Source organism: Silurus aristotelis, assembly GCF_946808225.1.
Source record: "Silurus aristotelis genome assembly, chromosome: 14".
NCBI classification, from domain to species: domain Eukaryota; kingdom Metazoa; phylum Chordata; class Actinopteri; order Siluriformes; family Siluridae; genus Silurus; species Silurus aristotelis.
In genome coordinates, this window is record NC_139587.1 from 11482449 (window position 1) to 11499434 (window position 16986).

The window sequence follows — 16986 nt, forward strand, 5'->3', positions numbered from 1 at the left end:
AAACAAAATGTAGAAATTCTCAGAAAGTCTGTTTAAGTATCCTAATAAAAATAAAATAAAATAAGAAGGAATGCACAGCCAACACCTCTGATCTAAGGATAGGATAGTTAAAATTAAAGTTTTCTCTCGTCAAATAAATATAAACAAAATTATTACAGACCAGGAGTTTAATGTAATGTGTTTGACAGAAACGTGGATTAAACCGAATGAATATGTAGCATTAAATGAAGCTAGTCCTCTTGAGTATAGTTACATACCAACTATAACTATAGGCCAATATCAAACACCCCCTTTTCAGATTTTAGAAAAGGTTGTAGCACAGCATTTATGCTCACATCTACTTAGGAATTACATTTTTGAAATGTATCAGTCAGGATTTAGGCCTTATCATAGCACAGAGACAGTGCTAGTTAAAGTGGTAAATGATCTGTTATTGGCCTCTGATCAGAGTTGTGTCTCCTTACTTGTTTTGCTCAACCTTACTGCAGCTTTTGACACCACTGATCATAATATCCTCCTTGTTAGACTAAAAGTTGTTGTAAAGGGAACAGCTCTCTCCTGGCTTAGGTCTTTTTTGACTGATCACTATCAGTTTGTTTATGTAAATGGTGAGTGCCCCACACTCTCTGAGGTAAAGTTTGGTGTTCCACAATGATCTGTCTTAGGCCCATTGCTTTTCACTTTATATATATACTGCCTCTGGGTGAAATTATATATAAACATGGTATTCTCTTCCATTGCTATGATGATACACAGCTATATAATTCAGCAAAGCCAGATGAGAGATACCAGCTTACACATTTTTAAGAGTGTGTAAAGGACATTAAACATTGGATGCTTGATAACTTCCTTCTTCTTAACTTGGATAAGACGGAAGTACTTTTGCAAGGACCACATGCAGCTAGAAGTAAACTTTCCGATTACACACCATCTCTGGATGGTGTTTCTGTCTCAGTGTGTACAGCAATCAAAGACCTTGGTGTGATTATTGACTCTAGTCTTTCCTTTGAGGCTCATGTGACTAATATTACCAGGATCGCCTTCTTTTACCATAGAAATATTGCTAAAATGAGAAATATGATGTCATTACAGGATGCACAAAAACTTTTGTTACATCTAGATTAGAGTACTGTAACGCTGTACTGTCTGGGTGTTCAAATAAGTGCAAAAATATGTTCTAGTTAGTTTACAATGCAACAGCAAGTGTCCTCACTAGATCTAGAAAATATGACCACATCACCCCTGTTTTAATCAGTCTACACTGCTCTTAATTACAGTAAATCTTGCATTGATTATAAAAATACAACAACTGAGGTATAAAGCACTTGTGTCTCTTGCAGTATCTAAATGAACTTCTGTACCAATATGTTCCCCCACGCCTACTTAGATCAAAAGGTGCATGCTATTTTTTGTTGCCTCAAATAATGAAGACTACAGCAGGGGCAGAGCTTTCTCTTATAAAGACCCACAGTTAATTCGAGTCTAAAAACATATTTCGGTGGATTTTTCTTACATAAAGAAGCAGATCTGGAGAAATCATGGCTATAAAACAGTGGTCCCCAACCACCGGGCCGTGGACCGTCACCAGTCCGGGGGGCAATTGGTACCGGGCCACACAGAAAGAATACATAACTTACATTATTTCTGTTTTATTTATTATCTGATTCTGAACGCATGTCTTACTTACTGGGGCTGCTCCGACCGGTAACGTTTTATGTTTAATTTGAAACCCCCAAGCTAGCAAATGAACAAAAAAACCCACAGTGGATTCACGTTTCTTATTATATTTAAAAAATACCAGATTTTATGCTGGTCGTATCATTTTATTTTGTTGTATTTATCCGCCACACCTTAAAGGTGAAAATATTGTCTGACTTTAAACCGGTCCGTGAAAATATTGTCCAACATTAATCCAACATTTGTCCAGATGGTGTTTCCTTCGACTGCCACTTCGAAGGCCACTCTGTGCAGCTGGGGATGGTTTCTTATTAACGGCCTGGGGCTCCATGAAATCAAGGAGTAAGTACAGGAGCTTTGAGGATTTGGATTTGGACTGTAGATAATGTAAACAGTATGCTACACTGACACAGGACTACAGTTTGCATCTGATTACCATCACTGCAAACCTTGACATTGTTTAGTTAATAAATGGACATTTGGTACCACCCAGATGAAGATGGTTCCCTCTAGAGTCTGGTTCCTCTCAAGGTTTCTTCCTTATGCCATTTCAGGGAGTTTTTTCTTGCCACAATCAAGTTTTCTTGCCACAATCAAGTTTTCTTGGCTTGTTCATTAGGGACAAACTTACACTTATAGAGAACTATTATTTTTCATTATTTACCACCGCATTATCTGTGAGACAATGTTTATTGTTAAAAGCGCTTTACAAATAAAAATAAATTGATTTGAATACTTCCCACATTTTACATTATTAAATAAAAAGGTTCCGCTGGCCATCTCTTGCAATAAAACGTCATGAAGCATGGTCTGGCAGTTCAGGAAACACCTTTGTGCACCTTACAAGTTAATTTGTATATTATTTTATGCACTTTGATAGAAGGTGTTCACATATAATATGTTCTTCTTCAGCTGTATCTGGAATTCAATTGGTCTTGGAAATTGCATTATTTAACAACCATAAAATACATAGTTAATATTATTTTCTTTAATTCCTGATGTTTAGCACATAAGAACATTAAGTGTATCCTTACTTTTTAATGTTTTGAAAATATTCCATTTAATGTTTTTGGAAACATATTTTGTCAAGAAATCAATTTAGCCATTATACATAACAGTACAGAATACAGGGAAATAAACTATTTAAATAATAATAATAATAATGTTTTATCTGATGTCTTAACTTTTCCTCAATTACCATTTCTATAACCTTTATTATTATAAATTAGTCTTCTCTGCAAGATGCATTCTGGATTAATTTTAAATGCATAATCACTATTACACACCCTTAGGATATTCATACTTTATGAAATTATCATCATAATAATTTGGCTACCTGCACAAGCTTAGTCACCAGCTGCTTAAATAAAATTGTGTGTGTGTGTGTGCGCGCATGGCAGTTGTGGGGGCAGTTCTTATTGACCATTTTTAACACACTAAAACATTTAATCTGCATGTAACAGATATATATAAATACATGAAAATTGTCAAGGAAGTCAACAACTAAAATTTCCAACAAACAAACATTTCATTTTTTGTTAAATTGTATGAGCATAAACATATAGCTATGTTCCCAAATGTTCTGTTAATAGCAATAACAAACAATGAAATATAAGCATATATTAAGAAAATAGTTAAATAGTTAATGGTTATTCAGATACAACAGGAGATTTTGAAACAGAATATTTGCATAATAAGCTCTATAGATATATCTAAGCTTTAAATAAATATTCGTTAAACTTAGCATTTTTTTTGCTGCAGATTTAATTTAGCATTTAATGGGGGATGTGACATAAAAGCTGTTGTCTATACCTGCCTAACAAAATATAAAGAGCATGAGACCAGAAACTATTCGGCCCAAACCATTCGGCCATTATTGAAGCCAATTAAAAAGCTTAAAAAAAGTCCCAAAATAATTTTAATCCATACATCGATAAAACCCCAGGAGGCTTACCTGATCTTTTTTTATTTTTTCTTAAATATGTCCTGTGAAATGTTTTTATAGATTATCTTGGTGCTGGCAAATACATTCAACTTCTCTTTTTCGTCCTATTCAGAAAGTGTCTATGCGCACAACAGTTGACTAAACCCCACCCATTTACAGGACATCTTCACCAGTTCCTCTTTTGCTTCCTGCTAATTTTCATATCACCAGTTGTTTTGCTCTTCAGCAGCTATCAGCAGACATTCTAATGGTCTATGAATAACTGAAGACAACTGCAAATTAACTGCATGCTTAAAGTTTGTTACATTATAAAAAATAACTTTTATAAACCATAAACATTGTTTATTCAACATATATAAACACATTTAAATGATACAGAAATAAACCATACATACTTATAAACATACAAACCCTTTCAAAAGTATTGGAACAGCAAGGCCAATTTTTTTTTCTTTGTTGAGGAAATAGATGTGAATGGTTTGCATATCTCTTGCTTACAATAATATCTAGGCAACCAACTGACATTACTAAACTGTTGCATTTTTATTTATTCTTTTGGTGTTATCTAGTATTCTAATCCAAATTTGTTTAGTTGTTCTGATCCATGTGATCACACAAAGCACTTTTTTGTGGCTGCAATCTGTTTCTGTTGCAGAGGTCAAATGCATGTCAGAGGCAGACCTGCCAGGAGCAAGCAGTCATGATGTGAAATGACAAGAAACTTAGCAAGCACTTGAGTGGCCTGTGTGGACAAATTCTTGTGATGTTATAAAAGAGAAATCTATGAACTCTGCTCCACCTAGGACACCTCATCACTCATCAGCAGTCATGCAAAGATAATAATACCTCCTGATAGAGGATGTTGTGTCTTGTCCTGGCTTCTAAGAGAAGTGCTCTGATAGATGCTGTTAAAATAGATTGGAAGCTGTTAAAATGTTCGCAATGTATAAATGGTTTAAACACAATATTATATTCACACAAACCACTAAAAAATAAAACAATACCATTGATGGTTGACTACTGGACATCATTTAGCAACAAAAACTAGGGTTTCAACATTTTATTTTAGGTAAAATACCCTCTAAAATGGTAAAATACTTTCCCAGTCAACTTCCTCTTTATTGCTCACAATTTAAAAACAGGATAAGACAATGCATTTCCAGATGATTTAGTAACTGTTAATAAAACATTTTGAAACCAGTGCAAGGAGTTACACTGTCAAATGTTTATTCTTAGAAATATAGTTGTAATAGTAGCTTTTTTATTTTTTTGACACTTTTTGTCAGCCAAAAGAATTAAGCACATTTTGGAGAAAAAAGATGAACATGCGAACACTTTCGATAATTTTTACCATTTAACAGTTAAAATTAACCTCATTTTATGCAACAAAATTTTTTTTTATAATTTTTAGTTTAATGCTGTTTATAATATTTATTTGCGAATCAGATGTCACTTTAAAACCATTCCCAAGAATATTAATTCGGTACACCAATCTTTAAAATAAATGTTTATTTGATGTCTGGCAATCAGACAAGGTTTAATCAACTTTGTCAATGGCAGACTATTCAGCATTTGTGCAGCCTTCACTTGGCTAATCATACATCATGTGCTTACAGCAACCACATAAAAGTAGCTCTTAACGGAAAGGGAAGGAAGCAAATGCAGAAGTAAAGTGTGAGTCCCTCACACATACAGCTGTCACAAACTTGATCACAGTGCAATACAGTGTATACTTGCTGTTTTTTTATATGAAACAAATTATTTAATTGGAACGTCTAATTTACCTATAGTTAAGGCAGCTCATTTAGAATAATCAGTCACATTTTTTAACACTGGACCACAATATTTGTCCTAAGTCCAATGGTTTTCTGTTTTATTAATTATGCCATTACATGGCTAAACATATACAGTACAATGTTAAACTCATTAGGTTTGTATATGATAAATAATTTTGTCAATATTAAAGTCACAGATATTTTTTTTTACAGATATTTAAATTGTCTTAAAGTATCGCACATCATAATTGGATTTGTGGGCATTCTTATGCCATGGTAACAATTTCTGCAGTTTCTTAATCTTTGCTCTCAAGCAGCTCTATTGAGTCTTAAGACTATAAATTGAGAGTTTAAGAGTCCAAATAAATGCAAGCCAGTTGCTATCAACCACTAGAAATTTGCTAGATTTGATTCTAGGCTTGGAAAAAAAATAAATAATAAATGCCACTAAAGCAATATAAAAAAATAAAATAAATAAAACAAACAAACAAACAAAAAATCCTGGACAAAAGAAATATGCTCAGCAAGAAAAAGAGACATCTGAAACTAGAGGTTACATAATAAAACAACAACAACAATAATAATAATAATAATTATTATTATTATTATAAACAGATGTATATAAACCTGACTTTAAAAGTGAAAATATATACAACTGATTAACACTGAATTAATAAAAGCTCATTAAGTATATTTCCATCATTTGGTTATTTCTAACTAATGGATTTACAATGTTCGGCTTCATGTAAAGTTTATTATAAAGTTCAACTTCTTTCCTTACTTCCTCCTAGCCATCAGCAAGAGTTGATAGAAACCTCCAGTACAATTACATGCACATTGAACTCCTTATACGATCAGTTTCATCTAAACATTGTTGCACAATAATCAGGCACACTGAGAATGAAAATGTTTTCTTTAACTGTTTAATAGCTGTTTCTTCACAGATAACATCTGTTCTGGTCTCAGATAGCTAGTCTGTTATGTTCTCTGAGAAGGAGTCTCTTGTCTTCTGAGTTTGTTCAAGTCTGTTGAGGACAAACTGGCTTGTGTCAATGAAACGTTCAACACAATTAATAAAACACACTTCTGTCCTTGAGTCAAGCTTTGGACCAGGCTTGTCCATGCACTTCTCCTATACAGAAAAACAAATATAAAACCACAGAGATTACAATTACAAATGCTGTATTTAGATTACAGAATGTTCAAAGATTTATAGTGAACCACAATAATAAGAAATTAAGGAACCTATATGACTTTTCTTGATAATCACCATGAGACTACTATAGATGATGACAAATAGAAAAATAGGAGTGCCTGTAGATGTCTTAGATAGTCTTAGCACAGCAAGTGTTAAAATCAAGTGTATTATTGATCAGTTCATAACTTCAGTTTTAATACATATACTTTTTATGTAAAAAATTAAAATATATTCCGGCATGACTTAAAACTATTAGCCCTTTTTGACTATATAGTATACAATTATAGTAGATAATTAATAGTGAATGAATGATACATCACCAAGGCAGATATAATGACTGATATTTGACAGTGGATTTAGTCTATTGATATTATACAGCACATTTTTCAGTAATGAAGAGCATTTTTCATTACTCTGTTAAAACTCAGAAGTGAAGTGAATGACAAACAGACAGTAAAATTACCAGTCGTTGTTTGCTTTTTATACGGTACAAAACAATGCCGTATTTTAACAATACCCTGTGAAATAAGATCCATAGCAAAACAGAAGCAAAATTTATTATATATATATATATATATATATATATATATATATATATATATATATATATATATATATATATATATATATATATATATATAAAATAAAAAGACACATTACCCCACAAGCAAAATAAAATCCCAGTGGTTCTTTCTCAGATATGCGCAAATTTTAATAAGTTGCTGTTTTAAATACCTTTTTGCCATGCTGGCCTAGTTTACAAAAAGAGAAAAAAAAACCCAGACATGAATCCTTGTTATGTTAAATAGACTTTTTTTTTTTTTTTTTTTTTTAAAGAACATAATACAACATGCTACCAGCTAAATAAACTACAGTATATGAGATTTATAAGTAACTATGTCTTAATAAAATACATAGTAAAAAACACTACTTTAGTCTTAGTAAACGCGCATCAATATTTATGCATTTGAAAAATTTACATCATTTTACTAAACTAAACATTTTATGATTTCATTTTCCTGGATGCCATAAATTCTAATGTTGTTTTTTTTTTTAGATAATTTCATAGACAAAGAGACCAATTTTCTGAAGGTCTTATTTACTGTAATTACATTTCTTTATATCAGCCACACTGCTTTCCAAATATCTATTAAATCAGCTATTAAAAATGGTATACATATAGAATTCCTGTAAAGCTGCTGTGTTCCAATGTCTATTGTGAAAAGTTCTATACAGATCAAACTTAAATTGAACTGAATAGCTTAACATTTACATACATTTGAACAATAATAAAAAAAAGAGTGCAAGAAACCACTGCAAATAGAAGTTGCCATTTTGAATCTGTGATTTCTTATAGAATATTGCAGCTTTACAATGACATTTAAGTCCCGTTCAAACGTTTAGCAATGTTTGGGGTGTTTTCTGTAGCAATAATTGAGGGTCTTATACAACTAGATGGCAGTGTTAATACAAATGTCTATCAGAACCCCTTCAGCAATATGCAGTTCCTTCTCTGCAAGCATTTCACAATCAGCCCGCATTTTTCTGCAAGACAAGCTAACATTGAAATAATTAAATGGCGAGCCCAGAGACATCATCTAGATCAGACTGAAAATATCTGGAAATCCTTGGCAACAAAGTTATGGCTAAGAAACCCACTACAATAACCAAACCGTGGAAGAGACTGGAAGAAGAGTGGATCAAGACCATGCCAAAATATTGTGAGAAACTAATGTTCTATGGCTGCAGATGTCTTTCTAAGCCTCTTCACTTCCTACTAACTTTTGACAGCTTTAACACTTAAAAAATGTTGATGTGATCTTTTTCAAGTTGCAATGGATATTAGAATAAGTTTGATCACTGTGTATACCACAAAATAATGTTTGTTGTTTCAGTGCCTTGGTTATTTTGTAAAACATGCTAGTAGAACAATGGTTTACACACAGCTCATACTTCTTACAATTTTGAGCACTGAAAATTTTAAATGAAATTTTAAGTATTTACAAATGATTCTCTATTTTTTCTTGCCACTGTACATGCACAGTAGGTTTTAATCATTCATGATCTAATTTAATTTCCATATTGGATTCTTATAAAAAAATTGTAGTGTAGAATTTTGAATTTCCAAATGTTTAAATACAATAACTTACAGTATCTTTTTTTTTTTTAATAATATTCTCAAAGGTCCAATTTGAGGTTGATAAAGACTGTCATTTTTGGTAAGATCTGAGGTCCCACTGGATTTTATTGTGACTGTCACTTGTGAGCATGACTAAGTTATATTAACTTCTTCCGGCTTCTCCCATTAGGGGTCGCCAAAGCGGATCATCTGCCTCCTTCAAATCAAATCTGATTCGTGATCCACATACTTGATTTGGCACGTTTTACGCTGGATGCTATTCCTATTGCAACCCACCCTATATATATATATATATATATATATATATATATATATATATATATATATATATATATATATATATATATATATATATATATATGCCATACAACATTTTATTTTTAGGCTGAGTCATAATATTAGCATGAACTGCCATTCATGCTCATATGTTGGCCACAGGACATCTGTTTTGATGGTTTTTCTAGGCCAAGGGAATTCATCAGAATAATTGATGGAGGATAATATAGGTAAATACTGTAAGAGGGCCTGCCTTAGTCTTCTGAAAAGTTTGTTTGGGAGAAAAGATAAAGGTACCACAGCAAACCAGTCAAAATGCTGATCTCAATCCTACTAAGCATTTGTGTCACTATTTGAAAATTGCAGTCCAGAAGGGTCACAATTTGGACTGGAAATAAGTAATTAACTTATTAAGTAAAATATTTCTTTTTTTTTTCCCCACAAAAACATACTTAGCCTCCCCAGAAAAAACGATATAAAAAAAAATCATTGGCTAGAATGTCGTACTGCGGCACCGCTCAAGTTACACGATGTCCGATTACATTTATCGTAAACCCCCCCCGACACACAGACATTATATATATTATACATACACACATTCTTTTATAGAACACGTGCTGTTTATTGCTTTTTAATTTAATCCTGTAAAGTCGTTCATGTTGAGTCTCTCATGTCAAACTTGTTCGACAAGAACAAGTTTACCAAAAAATAGTGTCATTGTATCATATTAACTCATACAACTTGCGTACGTTTATGCTAATATGGTGATACGCTTCTTCGTTTGACTTTGCTTACCCAACAGACTTCTGTCATTTGGTGGACCAGCTGCTGAAACCTTTGCTTCTGAGATTCAATTTCAATGAACTGCTGAAGCTGGGGGTCAGTAGTCACGCTTTCACTATCCATTAGATTATAGTATATCAAAGTATAATTGCTGAAGGGAAAAAAAATCTATTGGAAACTAACACCTAAATGGTTTGATCCCGCCCTTGAAACGTTATCTTAACTAGACGAGGGGGAAAAAAATGGTTCTTCTTGAGCTTTAGAGTGGTTGGCTAACAACAGTAAGTGCATTACCGCCATCTATCTACAGGGAATGTGTTGCGACATGTTGGTTCCTTTTTAATATTACATTTAGTAGTCTATTTGGTTGGATCTTTATTTATTAATAATTAATCAATTTAAAAAAGACAACTTTGTATGTTCATTTTAAATCTGGAAATACCAACTAAAATATTCTCATAAACAGCAGTCAACATTTACATTTAACACATTATTTTCAGGGAAAAGATTATTGCTCTTGATCATCTAGCTCTGACACCTACAGTCTTAAAAAGTGGTTCCTTAAGGTTCTACATAAAACAATAGGGTTTTGTACTTGGCCAACAGAAACTTTTCCTACAAACATGTCTATGTATAATCCTTGGACATCAAAGAACCTCTTATATATCAATATGGTTTTATAATTCAAAGAATGCATGAATAAGTACATATATTGAAAATTTTTTTTTATCTCAAATGGAATGGCAAGCTGGCAACAGTAGTGTTTAGATAAATGTGTGTGTTTGCTGTGTGAAAGATGTTCGCCACCAAACCAATCAAACAAATGACTTGGATACTTTTCTATATTATAAACTTATACCTAACATGAATTTAGTAACTATAAACAGTTTAAATAAAAGCATGTAAAATAATATGATCAACTGCTGTAAGGTGGGATTTTGTTGTTTTGTATAATTAATGTATATGTATTCATTACTTTTCTAATTATTAGTATTTCAGTGATATACATTATGAACGTTGTTTATGCTTTTGGATAGTATATTAGTATTGTATGAAATTGACATGAAATTAAACATATTTAAAAAATGTAATAGCTTATTAAATAGTTGAGATAATTACACCTAAAATAATGGAAACACTTAAATGAGAGGTAGGAATTTTGTTATAAATATAATGTGCATTTTCTTCATAAAACTGCTATTGTTTTGTTTTAAAAAATAACACTTATTTTACTGTATTTTTCTCTGAACCTGTAATAACAACAATAATAAAAATAATAATCATAATAATAAACTTTAAATGGGTCTAAAAAACACCTAACTTGAAGTCAAGAAACCCCTTTCAGGTCTTTTCAATGAACCCTTTAAAATTGCTTTTTAGACTCTTGCTATTAAAGTCGATAGTAAATTGTTATAAAACATTTTTATTTCACTTAAAGTGTTTTAAAATAAACATCAAATGCACAAAAAATAGACAAACTGTACTCCATGCTGAGCATCTGTTACAACAATCCACAGTAGAACAAGGCTTTTAACATTCGGAGTTGCAGGGGCCTAGTGGAACAGACCTCGCTTGCCCACAACCAGCCCAAAGATTGCCTTAATGGTGCTCCAGTGGACAATTTAAATTGTGTCGAGAATTGATAAATACCCTAGAGAAAGAAAGAGAAGAGAAAGAAAGAGAGAAGAGGGCTGAAAGGGAAAGAAATATATGGATTATTAAGTTTTCTTATTGTTGTATAAAAGTTAAGGACACTGTGCAGTTGGGAACTCTGGCAAGACTCACTATGGCAAAAGGGGAAGCCAGAAGGTAACACAAACTTGAGGGATCTCTGGGATAAAAGAAGGCAGACCCCACCACAGTCAACAATCCTGAGTGAATGAGTAAGTGAGGGGACGAAAGCAATCAAATAGCCCAGTTCACCTATCTATATTGTTACGTCCAATTGGATGTTTGTGTGTGTGGGTGTTTGTCTCTCTCTCTATTGGTTCACCTTCCTGTCAATTTCTCAAGGTTCCTCCCTGTTCGGACTGCTATTGGCTAGGGAGGTGATCATCGTTTGTGACCTGACTGCACCCGTGGCCAATCTGGTCAACTGCTGGAGTTTTAAAAGAGGATTGCGGGAATGTTAGAGAGAGCACCATTTGTTTTCGCACTGTTGTGTTTGAAGCATTGATTGTTTCTTGTATTTTCTCCTTTTGACTTGGGTTTGTACAACAATTGTTGATTCGTTAAATGTTGTTATCTTGTTTGTTTTTGTGAGTGGTTATATTCTGACAACAACACTTGTGTTTTCCCCAGGAGTGTTGGGCAGGTAGTATGTCACGTGACATATCTTGCAACACATAGATGATGTTATGTATAGAGACACTAGCTAGGAGTGTGCTCTACTTTTGTAGTTTGGTTAGTTTAGAGTAGGTAAGCTAGGGCGTGTAGAGGCGCCAGAAGAATTTTGTTTAGTATTAGGTTAGTGGTTTATTACTGAGGTAGTTGGGTTGGTTTTGTTGTGTTCTTTTCTTTAGCGCCACTCTCCGCCTCTCTCTCCTGTGGGATTATTTATTATGCTTTGGTTTTTGATTAGTGTAAATATTGTATATACTTTGCCATTCCCTTCTGTTCCCCATTGTTTGAATAAATCCTTTTATATTATACTTGGTTTACGTGTCCTTTTCCCTGGCCCGTTAAATACGATGATGGGTAAACTACTGGATCCGATATATATACCTCGAAATGTTGTAAAGGAAGCAACAATGCAAGAGTTTCCTTTTCAATCGTGGAATAATTTAACTGGTGTTTATTAAACTTTCGTGAAAAGTAGCTAACAGGGTGATCTATACCATGTACATCCTCTGGCAGTAGAAAAGCGCCAGTGCCAGCTCAAGCAGCGCTTGCATCAATTTCTAGTTTAAAACCTTGAGAGAAATCCGGAGCCAGAAGAACAGGGGTATTACATAAAAGAGTCTGTACACAATCCATTGCATACTGACACTCAACGGACCAATCAAAGGATTTAGACGGGCTAAGCAATGCAGTGAGAGGGCTGACAATAACCGAGAAGTTTTTACAGAAATTTCTATAATAGCCACCCATCCCCAAAAATCGTCTTAACTCCCTACGAGTTGTAGGCACAGGGAATTCCAAAATAGCCGAGACTTTGGCTTCTACAGGTCGCACCTGTCCCTGACCCACCTCTTTGCCAAGATAAGTAACCATAGCTTGGCCAAATTCACACTTAGCCAAGTTTAGCGTTAAATTAGCATTTGCAAGACGCTCGAACACTGTTCTCAATGAACTCACGTGTGATGTCCAATCTGCAGAGTAAATAACAAGATCGTCAAGGTATGCATTACAATTTGATACACCTGCCAATACTATGTTCACGAGACGTTGAAAAGTCGCGGGCGCATTTCGGAGACCGAAAGCCATGGCAGTATACAGTATACAGAAGAAAACTATCAGGGGTTACAAATGCAGAAACTTCCGATGCTCGGGGAGTCAAAGGAACTTGCCAATAGCCCTTTAACATATCAAGCTTACTCACAAAACAGGCAGATCCTATATTATCGACACAGTCCTCCATACGGGGTAATGGATAACTGTCTGGCACTGTTACTGCATTTACTTTACGGAAATCCGTACAAAACCTAAACGTACCATCTGGCTTAGAACCGAGTAAACAAGGCGAACTCCATGGACTATAACTGTGCTTGGCTAGACCAGTCTCTAGTAAATAATTCACCTCCTGACGCATTATGGATCTCTTTACTGAATTAACACGATACGCATGCTGTTTAATCAGGCGAGCACCGTTTACCTTAATGTCATGCTGCAAAACATTCGTAAGTTTAGGAACATCACTAAACAGACAGTTAAAGTCAGAAATTAATTTAACAATGTCCGCTTTCTGGTCAATAGACATATGCTGAAGAAAAGAATCTAAATTTCTTAACATCTCGGAATTTGTCAACCTTGCACATTGCTGAGCAGCATTACGCAGTCCTACGGCATCCTCGTTAGCACCGGACACATCGGGGGATGAAATCTGCTTCACGGTTACATCAACAGAAGAGACGGCTGGTTCTTCAGTCTTTTCCGAAGCGTTTTCTCCTGCATTCTCCCTAGCATAGTAAGCTTTTAACATGTTTATGTGGCAAACACGAGTTTGCCGTTTTCTATCAGGTGTATTGATCATGTAGTCGGTTTCGCTTATTTTCTTTTTCACTACGTAAGGACCGTAAAAACAGACAAAGAAGATCCGGGAACTGGTAAAAAAAATACTAGTACCTGATCCCCAGGCATAAAAGAACGCGCAACTGCTTTACGGTCATACCTGAGCTTCATGCCCTTCTGCGCAATGAGTAGAGATTCCTTAGCAAGCGAGCAAAGCAGCATGCGAAACGATCACGAAATTACTTACATAATCCAGAACATTCGTTGTCGGACTGGAATCAACATTTGTTCTTTAAGAACTTTGAGCGGCCCTCTTACCTGGTGACCAAAAACCAGTTCGGCTGGGCTAAACCCAAGAGATTCTTGTACGGTTTCTCTTACAGCGAATAAAACCAGAGGAACTCCCTCATCCCAGTCTTTAGCTGTCTGCAAACTATATTTTCGTAGCATTGATTTAAGTGTCTGATGAAAACGTTCTAAACAACCTTGGGATTCTGGATGGTACGAACTTGAAACACGATGAGTAATCCCCAAAGACTGCAATACTTGTTTAAAAAGTTTAGATAGAAAATTCGTACCTTGATCACTCTGTACAATTTTTGGTAGGCCGAACGTAGTAAAGAGCTTCACTAAGGCCTTAATATTTACAGGAGCGAAGATTTTTCTTAATGGTATCGCCTCCGCAAATCTAGTAGCTATACACATGATAGTTAACAAATACTGGTTACCCGATTTTGTTTTTGGCAACGGCCCAACACAGTCTACCACCACATGTTCGAACGGCTCACCGATGGCTGGTATGGGGACCAGTGGAGCAGATGGAATGGCTTGATTCGGCTTTCCGGCCAATTGACAATCATGACAAGCACAGCAATAACTTGCCACATCCTTTTTTAAACCTCGCCAAAAGAAGCGTTTCTTTTTCTTCGTGACTAACTCTGAAAAACATCAGAGTTAGTCACATCCTCTGACTGACAGAAAATATCAGGTTTATCAACAACCTCTAAAACAGGCATTACTTTACCACCTGCCAAATCATTCCCAAGGATAAAGTCAACACCTGTTACTGGAAGAGAAGGACGAACAGCAACCCGTACAAACCCGGTACATAATTCGCACTGCAGAGGTACTCGGTGCAACGACACTTTTACGCAACCAATCTCAATACCCTTTACGATGACACTCGAACCACAGGAGGTATCCTCAGAAAAATTAAATTTCTCTGCCACAATAAATGACTGCATCACACCGGTGTCTCTAAGCATTTTTATTTTTTTCTGATCCTCACTATTACCCGTCAAAGAAATGAGCCCTTTAAAAATAAAAGGATGGTAACTGTCATCAATCCTTTCTTCATAAGGCACCGCAACGGCTGAGTTAAGAGTCTTTACTAATCCAACACTTTTAGGTTGGGATTGCGTTTTACGTTTTAACGCCAAACAATCAGCTATTACGTGACCAGATTTATGGCAATAGAAACACTCACGATTTTCCCGAGATCGCGGTGGACTGGATCTAGAATGAAAACTTTGTGATTGGAGAGAAACAGACTGAGTTTTCTCAGCGCGCACAGAAGTAAAAACGGTTTTATGCGTTAAAACGAACTCGTCCGCTAACACAGCTGCATGTGACAAAGAAGTTACTTTCTGTTCGTTCAGGTAAACTACAACACGTTCCGGCAGACAACTTTTAAACTCTTCTAATAAGACAAGTTCTCGCATCGAATCAAAATCTTTCACTTTGCTAGCAGTGTGAAAGATCACAGTATGGATCACAAGAAAGATCACATGGATCACAGAAAGATCACAAGCCGGATCACAGTATGAATATTACAGCTTCAACCCTAGACGTATATAAAGAAGCCGTAACAATATCGATGATCCCTCCAGATTCAATTCAATTCATTTTTATTTGTATAGCGCTTTTAACAATGAACATTGTCTCAAAGCAGCTTTACACAGATAATGTGGTGATTTAAAGTGAATATGTTCTTTATAAGTAAGTTTGTCCCTGATGAGCAAGCCGGTGGCGACTGTGGCCAGGAAAAACTTCCTGAGATGGCATAAGGAAGAAACCTTGAGAGGAACCAGACTCAAGAAGGAACCCATCCTCATCTGGGTTGCACCGAATGTCTATTTATAGCAGATATAAGATGTTGCGGGGTACAGTGATGATGATCACAAGCGAAAAGTAGTCCTGAGTCAATGTAGCAGACACAACTACAGTCCAATCCATCGTTAAAAGTGCCCGTTCTTACTCCGGAATTTCATGGAACCACCCAAGGCGTTGATGAGAAACCGTCCCAAGCTACACAGAGTGGCATCCAGTCGAAGAGAACACTATCCAGAGGCAGGCCTGGACGAAGTGGGAAGATCCACGGAGGGGAGAGGGGCAGGAACAGTGGTCACTGGAGCCTCAGGGGCATGTTTAACTCGACAAAGAGAGAGTGTGTGTGAGAGAGAGAGAGAGAGAGAGAGAGAGAGAGAGAGAGAGAGAGAGAGAGAGAGAGAGAGAGAGAGAAGAGGGGTGACAGGAAGAGAAGGATATGGATTATTAAGTGTCTTTATTGTTGTATGAAAGTTAATATCACTGTGCAGTTTGGACTCCGGCAAGACTCGCTATGGCAGCATAGCTAAAAGGGAGAACCAGAAGGTAACACCAACATGAGGGATCTCTGGGATAAGAGACGACCCACCACACCACCGTCAACGAACCTGAATGAACGTGTGAGAGTGAGGGGACGACAGCATACAAATATCCCAGTTCACCAAACACTCTATATCCATGTTCCCTCCAGATCTGCGCCTTTACCTAAGAAAAAAATCTACTGGTAAAAGGCTTGACTAAATAAATATGTTTTCAACCTCGACTTGAACACTGAGACTGTGTCTGAGTCCCGAACACTGATTGGAAGGCTGTTCCATAACTGTGGGGCTTTATAAGAGAAAGATCTGCTCCCTGCTGTAGTTTTCATTATTTGAGGAACCAACAGATAGCCAGCACCTTTTGATCTAAGTAGGCG

The 16986-nt window shown here is 35.5% G+C and overlaps 2 protein-coding genes across 2 annotated transcripts in view; both read right to left on the reverse strand.

Moving 5' to 3' along the window:
• The window catches only part of btk (Bruton agammaglobulinemia tyrosine kinase), a 39802-nt gene extending 36037 nt beyond the window's left edge, over positions 1-3765 (reverse strand). The window contains exon 1 of the mRNA XM_083560301.1: positions 3607-3765. The gene's annotated coding sequence lies outside the window, so the exon portion shown is untranslated. The remainder of the gene's footprint in view (positions 1-3606) is intronic.
• A 177-nt stretch (positions 3766-3942) lies between these two features.
• Positions 3943-10081, reverse strand: timm8a (translocase of inner mitochondrial membrane 8 homolog A (yeast)). Its single transcript, XM_083560490.1, has 2 exons — positions 9807-10081; positions 3943-6529 (listed from the first exon to the last, which is right to left on the reverse strand). The coding sequence occupies exons 1-2, from the start codon at positions 9915-9917 to the stop codon at positions 6368-6370; spliced, it is 273 nt and encodes a 90-aa protein (XP_083416616.1). The 5' UTR covers positions 9918-10081; the 3' UTR covers positions 3943-6367.
• Between the last annotated feature and the right edge of the window lie 6905 nt (positions 10082-16986).